This window comes from Carassius gibelio, chromosome B8, assembly GCF_023724105.1.
Source record: "Carassius gibelio isolate Cgi1373 ecotype wild population from Czech Republic chromosome B8, carGib1.2-hapl.c, whole genome shotgun sequence".
Lineage (NCBI taxonomy): Eukaryota > Metazoa > Chordata > Actinopteri > Cypriniformes > Cyprinidae > Carassius > Carassius gibelio.
In genome coordinates this window covers 10,154,855-10,167,451 of record NC_068403.1, presented here as the reverse complement: position 1 = coordinate 10,167,451, position 12,597 = coordinate 10,154,855, and the positions used below count along the sequence as shown (strand labels likewise).

General features: G+C 36.7%; 1 protein-coding gene across 36 annotated transcripts in view; it reads right to left on the bottom strand.

The window, feature by feature from the left end:
- LOC127963352 (NACHT, LRR and PYD domains-containing protein 3) overlaps positions 1 to 12,597 on the bottom strand; it is a 45,538-nt gene that overhangs the window by 29,978 nt on the left and 2,963 nt on the right. For 4 of the 36 annotated variants that reach the window (XM_052563210.1, XM_052563222.1, XM_052563220.1 and 1 more), the window contains exons 2-4: positions 11,538 to 11,628; positions 11,294 to 11,365; positions 11,089 to 11,190 (exon numbers count right to left, since the gene is read on the bottom strand). The exons of 1 other annotated variant lie outside the window; for it this stretch is intronic. In XM_052563210.1, coding sequence (XP_052419170.1) covers positions 11,089 to 11,190; positions 11,294 to 11,346 — 155 coding nt within the window. In that variant the 5' untranslated portion in view covers positions 11,347 to 11,365; positions 11,538 to 11,628. Of the gene's footprint in view, positions 1 to 2,703; positions 3,312 to 3,483; positions 3,531 to 4,229; positions 4,401 to 4,469; positions 4,644 to 6,587; positions 8,454 to 8,740; positions 8,852 to 9,745; positions 9,869 to 10,145; positions 10,263 to 10,872; positions 10,975 to 11,088; positions 11,191 to 11,293; positions 11,366 to 11,537; positions 11,629 to 12,597 lie in introns of those variants that run through there. 31 more of the 36 variants (XM_052563205.1, XM_052563234.1, XM_052563239.1 and 28 more) reach the window with 22 other exon arrangements.

Genomic DNA, 12,597 nt, shown 5'->3' with positions numbered 1-12,597 from the left:
CAACCATCCGGCGAGATTTTGCGAGATTTCGTCTGTAACCCTTTCTTTTACTGTCTATGTTTTAGACACAACCCGGCCAGATACACAAGATGTGGTAGCCTATGCTTAACGCAGTTTTAAGAAATCAAATACTTATCTGTTAAAAATAATACAAGTGTGATAGATTATAATATAGTAAACGGATATTGGTTGTTTTTTATTTGTATTTCCCTCCTAAACTGTTTTCTCTCCCTGAGGGTAAAACGAATTTATTCTATAGTATTTAGTAAATGTAAAACTTCCTGGATGCAGAACTGTCTGTTCTGTCAGACGTTTCCTGTTGTTTTAGGTCTGATCGAAACTTTATCACATCTTTTGTAGGGGTGTGAAGAATATGTACTTCTGCTTAGCTGGGTCTTTCTCCTGCAGAAGTGCTCTGATCGAAATTCTTGCAAGAATAACATATCAGATCTCAGTGTTAATTTCATGTTGAACACCGTTTTTCCACTACAGAAAGAACATATTTTATTTATCTTTTTAAACTTTTTAACATGAGTCTAAAGCATTAAACTATTAATCAAGTTAGGTATAACCTAAAATTATAAAAGTTACTGTATAACCTTATATGCGCTTATGAGATATTAAAGAATCTTGCTTTATGCTGTATTTCTACTCTAAGATTATGTCTTCATAGTGAGAGTGTAAAGAACCATACAGTACTTATAAAATTTTAGCTAGAGCTAGGCGGCCTTGAAGTTCTGATAAGTGCTCTCTCTCTCCGTGTGTGTGTGTATGTTGTGTGTTTGCTGGGAGCCCTCTTTCTCTGTGTTAGAAGAATGTCTCTGTCAGCTGCCACCATCTTGACCAAAAATAGGTGTCAGGAAGACACTTATCTTGTATGATCCATGATGGCTGACGTCTGCCCAAATCAGATGAAGATATGCTTGAAGCGTATACGTCACTTGATAGCAAAATTCTGGAAGACATAGTGCAGCGCCTAAAATCAACCTGTTAACTTGGCACACTTCCCACATCTTTTTTCAAAAGTGTGCTTAACTGCTTAGAAGCAGATCTTTTAGAAGTGGTGAACGCCTCACTTCTTTCTGGGACATTTCCAAACTCCTGAAAAACTGCAGTTGTTAAGCCCCTCCTGAAAAAGAGCAATCTTGATTACACCATTTTGAGCAATTTTAGATCAATATCTTATCTTCCTTTTATAGGCAAAATTATAGAAAAGGTAGTTTTTAATCAGCTGAACAAATACTTAAACTCAAATGGATACCTGGACAATTTTCAATCTGGTTTTCGACCACATAACAGCACAGAGACAGCACTCATTAAGATAAATTATATTAACTTAAATTGTGACTCTGGCAAAATATCGGTGCAAGTATAGCTTGATCTCAGTGCTGCGTTTGACACTGTCGATCATAACATACTACTAGAGAAACTGGAAAACTGGGTCTGGCTTTCTGGGATGGTACTCAAATGGTTCAGGTCATATTTAGAAGGGAGAGGCTATTATGTGAGTATAGGAGAGCATAAGTCTAAGTGGACGTCCCTGACATGCGGAGTCCCACAAGGGTCAATTCTTGCACCGCTCTTGTTTAGCCTGTATATGCTCCCACTAAGTCAAATAATGAGAAAGAACCAAATTGCCTATCACAGCTATGCTGATGATACCCAGATTTACCTAGCCTTATCTCCAAATGACTACAGCCCCATTGACTCTCTCTGCCAATGCATTGATGAAATGAATAGTTGGATGTGCCAGAACTTTCTTCAGTTAAACAAGGAAAAAACTGAAGTCATTGCATTTGGAAACAAAGATGAAGTGTTCAAGGTGAATGCATACCTTGACTCTAGGGGTGAAACAACTAAAAATCAAGTCAGGAATCTTGGTGTGATTCTAGAGACAGACCTTAGTTTCAGTAGTCATGTCAAAGTAGTAACTAAATCAGCATACTATCATTTAAAAAACATTGCAAGAATTAGATGTTTTGTTTCCAGCCAAGACCTGGAGAAACTTGTTCATGCCTTTATCACCAGCACTAGGACTATTGTAATGGGCACCTCACTGGCCTTCCCAAAAAGAACATTAGACAGCTGCTTCTCATCCAGAACGCTACTGCCAGGATTCTGACTAGAACCAGAAAATCTGAGCATATCACACCAGTCCTCAGGTCCAGAGCAGATGAAAAGAATGTGTAGGACCAGGTACATAACAAATCATAAATCCATTAAAGATTAAGCTATTGCATTTAAGATCAGAGCATTGCAACTGTTGATTTCCTCTTTAAAATATGTTTGTTTTCTGCATTCATTTCTCATATAACGTCATCTGATCCTCATCAAATTGACAACCTTGTTGGAAAAAGTGACTATACCTTGTTGTTAGCTAAGATTTTTTATGTTTTTTGAGTCTCTTGTTGATCTGAGAATTTAACAGAGAATCGATTGAATAAACTCTTCTTTAATAGCAGATTTAAATAATTAGTTCACCCCAAATTGAAAATATTGTCATCATTTGCTCACAAATGAAGATATTTTAATGAAAGTATGTATCCAAGTCATTTTGGCTTACCATTGAATCCCATAGCAGGACATAAAAATACTATGGAAGTCAATAGTGACTAAAAACGGCTAGGTTACAAACTTTCATTAAAATATCTTCATTTGTGTTCAGCACAACAAAGAAATTTACACAGGCTTGTGACAACCAGAGAGTTGCTACAAAAACTTTTATTCCATATTTCATACTGGCAATGTTGGCAACCATAAAAACAGGTATGTTTAAGGGGATCACAGCAACATCACATATGAGTCTGGATAAATCATAAGTCCAGCATACAGTGGTTCAGTGAATGTTGTGTTGAATGTGTGTAAGTGTGTGAGTGTGTGCGTGTCAGAGACACTGTAGAAGGATAAAGTGCCGGCTGGACAGTCCACATACACTCCAACTCTATTAGAGAGAGGTGATGGAGCAGGAATGTCTGTTTTATTACTATTGTGACAGGCAGTGAATCTTTTAGGAGTGATGGTCAGACTCCAGGAATTTTCACTGTAGTCAAACCAGCAGTCCTTGCTCATGCCTTTCCTCCTGATTCCTTTATAAACCACTGAAGTACGAGCTCCTTGTCCATTCCATTCAACCTCCCAGTAACAGCGTCCAATCAGACTCTCTCTACACAAAACATTACAATAGTAATCAAATCGGTCTGGATGATCAGGATACGACTGAGAATCTTTCACACGTGTGACCTTTCTATTCCCCTCAGATAGAACAAGTTGAGGGTATGCTGTGTTTGGATCCAGTGTGAAATCACAGGTGTCTAACAACAAAAAAAGATAATAATAAAAATAAAAATCTCCACTGAGGAATAAGTAACAAGAAACAAAACTAAATAAATAGATTTTTATATTTTTTGACAATGACCCGGTTGACAACAATTGGTAAGTGAGGATATGTCTATGTACAGTATGTCTATGTGATTAAAAACTTACATTTTCGTAGTCCTGGTGTAATCCTGCTCTCTCCTCCATGATCCAAACTACAGTGACACACAAAGTATTTTTTAAATCTCTTGCCCATTAGTGATTTACAGCCATGTTAATGAAGTCCAAAATAGGGAAAAATATCTTATACAGAAATGTAAAAAAAAAAAAAAAAGTGACTTGACCCAAAACATAAAAAAAACCTAATAGTAGTTAATGTAATTAAATTTTTAATACATACAGGTCCTTCTCAAAAAATTTGCATATTGTGATAAAAGTTCATTATTTTCCATAATGTAATGATAAAAATTAAACTTTCATATATTTTAGATTCATTGCACACCAACTGAAATATTTCAGGTCTTTTATTGTTTTAATACTGATGATTTTGGCATACAGCTCATGAAAACCCAAAATTCCTATCTCAAAATATTTGCATATTTCATCCGACCAATAAAAGAAAAGTGTTTTTAATAGAAAAAAAAGTCAACCTTCAAATAATTATGTTCAGTTATGCAACTCAATACTTGGTCGGGAATCCTTTTGCAGAAATGACTGCTTCAATGCGGTGTGGCATGGAGGCAATCAGCCTGTGGCACTGATGAGGTTATATGGAGGCTAATTTTTGCTAATTTTGGGAAGGACCTGTAGTTTCCTAAAAATAAAGTAGGAAGATTTTTACACAGTTTTACTGAATTTGATTAGGGATCCTAATGTTAGAAATCAGATAAAACCCTTAATAAAGTTTTACATACTTGAGTGTCTCCAGTGTGTAGTTTGGATCACTTATATAAGAGATCAGCTGAACTCCTGAGTGTTGTGGATTATTGTAGCTCAGATCCAGCTCTCTCAGGTGTGACGGGTTTGAACTCAGAGCTGTAGCCAAATAACCACATCCTTCATCGCTCACCATACAACCTGACAGCCTAAAGGAAATGAACATTTATATATGGTTCATTCAGTACTTTGATAAGTCAGTATATAGAGACAAGTACCTCAGTATGTGCAGCTGACAGTCGTGACTCATGAGAGCATCAGAGATCAGCTTCACTCCTGAATCCTGCAGGTCATTGTTACTCAAATCCAGTTCTCTCAGAGGAGAGTTGGATGATTGGAGAGCTGAAGCGATGGTTTCACAACACTGACGAGTAAGTTTACTGTCAGCAAGACTATAAAAAAATACATAAAACATAATAGTTCATTTGAATTGCAGAACTTTATCTAATTTCTCAACAGATCTGAACATATATGTATGTGTATAGGTGTATATATATATATTAGGGTTTGCACCGACTAATCAATTAGTCAACTAGTCGACTTCAATGGTCTGCCATGACACTTTAAGCTTGACGTCGACTAGTCGCTGGTCCTATAGAGGGGGCAACAGGATAAATCTATCAAGGACTTCCACATTTACACTCCATTTCCAAACAGTTAAAATAACAAATACATACATACTATGAAAGCACTCCACATGCATGTGTGAATATATTACTGGATGCTCGAAATTGAATGGGAGAACACACATTCTAAACAGCTTATTGTACAGGTAAGCTAATTGTTGTTCTAATCTAATGCACTAATAAAACAGGCATTAATCTGTGAGAAATATAATGACCCAAAGACAAAAGAACTGATAAAAATGAGCTGTTATAGGAGCAATAACCATGTGAGCAGTGCTAAGTCATACGCCATAGCTGTGTACAAGGTGTTTTTTCACAGCTCCAAGCTTATGTTCATTAATGACGTCATCAGCGACTAGTCGATGATATATATATATCGAGTGCAGCATTAGTTCAGTCAGGGCGTGGAGGCATAGGCTGTGACCAGCTGATGCGGTCAGCTGTCAAATCACTCCAATCACTACCACTCTCCTATTAGACACGGGACATACATACATGGCACCACTGCTCGGTAAGTATGCTCAACGACTTGCAACCCTCCCTCCCTCCCTCCCCATTATAAGCGTGAGCATATTACTGTGCACCTTCTGGTTGTCGTCTTCTTTGTTTATTCCTGTGATGCAAAGCTGAATTTTCAGCATCATTACTCCAGCCTTCAGTGTCACATGTAACATCCAGTCTATCACGAGATTACTTAGAAATCATTCTAATATTCAGATTTATTAGGAGTGTTGAAAACAGTTCTGCTGTCTAATATATTTGATGAATAAAAGGTTAAAAAGAACTGCATTCATTCAAAATTTAAAAAAAATTATCTTATAATATATATTCTAATATTTTATTTCCTTTACTATCACTTTTTATCAATTTAACACATCCTTGCTGAATAAAATTTATTTTATTAAAAAAAAAGAAAAAAAATTACTGACCAGTAGTGTATATTGTTATTACAAAATATTTATATTTTAAAAACATAGCTTCTTTTTATTCATCAAAGTATCCTAAAAAAGTATCACATGTTCTGAAAAAATATTAAGCAGCAGAACTGTTTCCAACTTTGATAATGAATCATCATATTAGAATGATTTCTAAAGGATCATGTGATAATGATCCTAAAAATTCAGCTTTGCATCACAGAAATAAATGATAATTTAAAGTATAATAAATTACATTTTATTTTTATTTTAAATGTGTAAATATATATCACAATATGAAATTTTTTTCTTTATTTTTGATCAAATAAATGCAGGCTTGATGAGCAGAAGAAACTTCTTTCAGAAACATAAAAAAATAGTAATGTTTCCAAACTTTTGGTCTGTACTGTGTATATATATATATATATATATATATATATATATATATATATATACATACATACACACACACACACACAATCTCAAACATTTTGTTACAAGTACTCTAACAGTATTAATATTTAGCAACAGGGACTTTTGTCTCTACACTGTGATCCTGATCAGTGTGTGTAAGCACATTTCATATTGTATTGGCATATTAATCTGGCACTAAATGTCTAGTGTATAGATGTGAAAACTGTCCACTTGGAAAAGTTGTCAGGTATTACACATTTCCCTTTTTGTCCCTCCTCTCACTCTACACCAAACTCTTAATCTCTGTATTGCTTTGTGATACAGTCACATTAGTCTAACTCTAGATATTGCTTAAAACTGAATTTTAATAAGCTCTACTCACAGAGCTCTAGTGCAGTTGTTTACAGCTGGTATGAGTCTTCTTCTGCCCTCCTCTGTTGTGTTGTACTTCTTCAGATCAAACTCATCCATCACTTCCTCTGACATCTGAAGCATGTAAGCTATTGCTGAACAGTGAGCAACAGAGAGTTTCTTCTCTGAGCGTTTGTCTGATCTCACAAACTCCTCAATCTCTCTGTACAGAGTCTGATCATTCACTTCATGCAGACACAGGAACAGATTGATGGATCGTTCAGTGGAGAAATCCCGGCCATCTTTGATCTTGTCTTTTAAATAAGTAATAGTTCCTCTGATGCTCTCTTTGGTGTCCACTGTGTGTGGCAGTAGATCCTTTAAGAGTTCCTGATTGGAATCCAATGAGATGCCCAGCAAAAATCGCAGGAAAAGATCCAGATGACCAGTTTCACTCTGAAGAGATTTATCCACTGCACCTTTCAGTACAGTATAATTTACATCAAAAAACTGTGAAGTGCCTAGGCTGTTGTAATAGTAAAACACATAGAATGCAGCGAGGAACTCCTGAAAGCTGAGATGTATGAAACAGTAGATTTTCCTCTGACCAATGACCGATTCCTCCTTAAAGATCTGAGTGCAGATGCCAGAATACAGCGAGGCAATGTCAGTGACCTCTATCCCACACTCTCTCAGATCCTCCTCATAGAACATCACATTCCTCTTCATCAACTGTTTGAAAGCTACTTCAGCCAGTTTCACAATCACCTCTCTATTGAACTGCAGGAGTTGCTCTGGATCTCTCTCTGCATCATACTTCTGATTCTTCATCTTCATCTGAATCAGCAGGAAGTGGATGTACATTTCACTCAGAGTTTGAGGGATTTTTGTTTCCTCATTGTCTTGTTTAAGGATGTTTTCAAGCACAGTGGATGAGATCCAACAGAAAACTGGTATGTGACACATGATGTGGAGGCTTCTTGCTCTTCTAATGTGTGAGATGATTCTGCTGGCTTGATGCTCATCGCTGATTCTCTTCCGGAAATATTCTTCCTTCTGCGCATCATTGAATCCCTGGATTTCTGTCACACGCTGGATGTATTTGGAGGGGATCCGATTGGCTGCTGCTGGTCTGGAGGTGATCCAGATGAAAGCAGAGGGAAGCAGATTACCTTTTATGAGGTTTGACATCAACACAGACACTGATGAATTCTCAGTCACATCACAAACTTTCTCACCGTCATCTGAAAACGTCAGCGCCATTCTGCTTTCATCCAGACCATCAAAGATGAACACAACTTTACAGGCATCATAAATCTTTGAGTTCAGATCTTGAAGTTCAGGATGAAAGTCCAGCAGAAGTTTGTGAAGACTGTAGTGATCAGGTCCGATCAAGTTGAGCTCTCGAAACGGAAGCACAAACATGAAATCTACATCCTTATTGGCCGTTCCCTCGGCCCAATCCAGAATGAACTTTTGCACGGAGACTGTTTTCCCAATTCCAGCGATGCCTTTAGTAAGAACACTCTTGATTTTCTCTCTTTGATATTGTTCTTCAGGTAAGGCTTTAAAGATGTCATTGCAGTAGATTGGAGTGTCTTTTAAGTGTTGTGTTCGGGGCTTTTTCTCCATGTGTAAAACCTCATGTTCTTCATTCACTCCTTCACTCTCTCCCTCTATGATGTACAGCTGTGTGTAAATGCTCTTCAGGAGGGTTTGATTCTCTTGTACTTTTATTCCCTCGAATAAACTCTCATACTTGCTCTTCATGCTGGTTTTGTGTATGTTTTTCACTCTCTGCAGTTCTTCTGTCTCATCTAGCAGGTCTGATTCTGTCTTGTTTTGGGTCTGCCAGTAGAGGCAAGTGTGGATTTGTCTGGAAAGCATCTTCAGACTGCTGAGAAAAGAGCAGCAAAAAACAGTGACTGTCATGTGAGCAATGTTTGACCACCATCATGGAAATTACACACAAGGATAGCCATTATGGATGGTGCTATAAGGCAATGTTCACAAACAGTGGAAAATTATTTAAAGTTATATTTAGGACTCAGACACACTTTGCTGAGTTCCCAATTTAGTCCCAGATGCAGAATTGTGTATGAACAGTAGTACAGTGTAGTATAAATTCACTGTGATAGTTTTAATAAATGTCTGGCAAATGCATAAATGACATTCTTTCTATACCTGGGGTCAGAGGTCACCACTTTATCAGTTAGTTCTGGGGGTTGCATTATAGATCTCTCACTCTTCATTGACATGCAGCTGGATTGTGGAGATGCTGATCTTCCTCTTTTCCTGTTGGTAATAGTAAAAATGCAAACAGTGTCTTAGACCTGTATGCTGTACATCTATAAATCTCATCCTAGACTGCTATCATAATAGTTTTTCTTACTGTGCTATTATATACTTTCCCGTTCTAGGGTTGGGAAGGTGTAATAAAGAAAGTGGTGGAGGAATCGAGGGAGCTTTCCCCTTCTACTGACTGACTGACAATACAAATCAGAATAAAATGTATTGAACACAAAGAAGCAAACGGAACTTCAGGAGGGGTCAAGGCCAAAAAAACAACAACTAAATTTTGACCTTGACAGAAAAATAAAATAACTCACACATTTGAGTTAAATGAGTCCTCCCACAAGATGATTAAAGACCTTTCAATACACTTTTGTCAACAACAAGTTAAACACGAACACAAGCAAAGTCAACAGATAAGACTCTTGCTCTAAGACTCCAGCTCTGCCATTTAACTCCAAACATTTCCTCTATTGGACCAATCAGGATAGTGCAGTCATCAGCAGAATCATCAACTAACTGTACTACACCTGTTAGTCCTAAGTGTTGAGAGAGGGAGAGAGAGAAAAGCAAAACAAAAACAGAGCACATGCACAAAAGAGAAGCTCCCACTTATGTCCTGGGATGTAACAGTGCTCTCATAAACACAAAAAACAGGTTTAGTAGGATCCGTGTGGCATGAACTTAGCATCATCATGTGTCAATCACTGTCATGACAGTAAAGTAAGGGCCAACTCTACGAAACAATGAGCACATCCTCTTTTAAAAGCCATTTGTTGGCATTGATGGGAAACACAATCAAATAAATGTTGTGTCCACACCTTCCAAATCTAAACATCAGCACTTTTTAGTATTTGTTGTGGGCGTTGGGATAGTGTGAAGTAGCATTTACTGTACCTGGGGCCAGAGGTCATGGCTCCATCACTGAGTTCTGGGGGTTGCATTATAGATCTGTTGCTCTTCATTGACAAACAGCTGGGTTCTGGAGATGCTCCTCTGGGTCTTTTCCTGCTGATGATACTGACAAAAGTTTGAGACCTGTCTGCTATACATCTACTAAACTACTGTTCCAAGCACTTCATATTGTTGTACAGCCAGGGCGGTGTTGTGTACATACATTTTGAGGGGCAGAAAAAAAAGAGGACACCCCTTTCACAAATGTATAGAAAAGTTATTTACAAATCCACATCTTAATTATTATTATTATTTTTATTCTTACAAATTAATTTAGAATAAGACACTACAGAGCCATTATCAATAAATCAGTATCATTACTGTCATCAGTTCCTTGCTGTACCTGGTGTCAGAGGTCATGGTTCCATCGCTAAATGCAGAAGGAAAGTCTTTGATGGACTGTTTGCTCTTCATTGACACACAGCTGGGTTCTGGACGGGCTCCTGTAGGTAATTCCCTGCTGATGACAAATCTGCATTTTAAGCCTGTCTGCATTTTGTCTGTTATTCTCTTGTTCCAATGTCCAGTGTAAGTATCTGTAGTTTTATGGTACTTTTCCACTGCATAGTACGTCTTGCCTCAGCTCGACATGGCTCTGCTTGTGTTTCCATTTCAGTATACTACTGCTATATGGTAGGTAGGATTATTCACGTCATTTTAGTTGTTCCGCTTCTACTGCTGTGACTCCTGAAATCTTGATCTTGCTGGATCTGTTCCTCTGCTATCAATGAGAGGAATGTCTGTACTTCCTCAACAAAACATAAAACCCGTTTTTTGGTTGTTTAAAAAAAGGTATGCTTGTTCAAAACAGTTAGATTCGATCCTTCGCTGGCTGTGCTGATTTAAATCTAGCGGTACTGTTGTGTCTTTTGTCGCAAGTTCAGTGATGCAGGTAGTTACAATTCTCTCCAGCCAATCAATGATTAGCAAATTTACACATCACATTCTGTTAATGGTATGGCTCCCTTGGAACCTCAACTGAGGTGTACCAGGTACTGTACACAGTGGAAAACCCCCCAAAAGTGAACTGTACCATGCAGTGGTAAATTGCCATTACTGTCTTGCTCTACCTGGGGTCAACGCTGAATGCAGAAGGAAAGTCTTTGATGGACTGATCGCTCTTCTTAGACACACAGATGGGTTCTGAAGATGCTCCTCTGGGTATTTTACTGCTGATGATATTGACAATAGCACTTAACAGCATTAAAAACCTGTCTGATGTTTGTCTGTTAATCTTTGTTCCAAAGATTAGTGTAAGTGTTAGTAGTATAAGTTTCTTGCCGTACCTGTGGTCATTGCTGAATCCAGAAGGTAATACTCTGATGGACTGCTCGCTCTTCATTGACACACAGCTGGGTTCTGGAGATGCTCCTCTGGGTATTTTCCTGCTGATGATATTGACAAAAGCATTTAACTCCATTTTAAACATGTCTGTTTTCTCTTGCTCCAAAGATCAGTGTAGGTTTCGGTAGTTTTACTGTCTTACTCTACCTGAGGTCATCGTCCTCTTTGTTCCCCTCCTGTATCCCCTCACGGTCACTCATTTTGGAGTGTTACGCTCCTCTTTTTTGTTTAAGGTTGTTAAAAGTTTTAAAAAGACATACCAACAAACAGACACAAAACAAGAATACAGAGTGTTTATGACTGATTTAGTGTGGAAGAACGTTATCTTTAAATGTACAATAACAGCAATCCCACAGTAAAATCTGCACACACACACACACACATCAAATACCTTCAGCTTGCAGTTAAAAAGATGAAAAAAAAACAGGTTCTTCTCCTTCTCTTAGAAGATATTCTGTTGATCATGAAGATCTGTCAGACATCTGGAAAAAAATATAAAGCTGAACGATTACATGCAACTATATGTATAGGTCTAGTCAATTAACCCCAGAATCCCCAGACTAGGGGTGCAAAAATATATCATAATATTCAAGGATCCAGACTGCAACCATTTTTTTCCTCAAATGCAAGTCATTTTTGTAAACATGGTGTTGTGGTAGAAATAGCCGAATGCATTACATCATTCATTTCGGGGATTGTACAACCTTTTGAAAGAAAAATTCAAGCACTTTCTAATGACTTTCAAGCATTTCACACAACAGTTTCAAGCATTTTAAAGCTCTAAAATGCTCCAGTTTGAATGTTAGTTTTAATGGGATGACCAAAATATATGTTGTAGTAAGCAAACACTTGTGTAAAATTTAAAAACAATAAATTAAATCACAATTATAACCAGTAGATGACAGCAGAGGAGCACTTATTGGCTTGTTAGTCATTAATTTCTCTTTTCTCTATATCACTGTAGTTGGGAAGTTACATATACTAGATAAATAATTGTGCATTTAATAAGAGTGGAATATGTATTTTTTCTATGTAAAATAGTTTTTGCATCTGTTGTTGTTGTTAATATTTATCTATTTATGATTTGACGCCATGTCTGCAGCAGTGGCTACATTCATGGCAATAGGAAACATTTCAATTTCACAATTCAGTTGTATATATCATTTCAAAACAATTATATAAAAATATTATTTGAAAATTATATATATATATATAAATAAACATGTATACAAATATACAAAACATACATATAATAAAAATAATAACAAGAACAAAAGTATTAAGAACAATTATATAGTCTTTCAGCGTAATGCATGACAAAAAAAAAATTAATAGTTAATTAATAGGAGAATTTTATATATATACATATATATATATATATATATATATATATATATATATATATATATATATATATATATATATAAATGTCCATTAATATATTTTCTGAA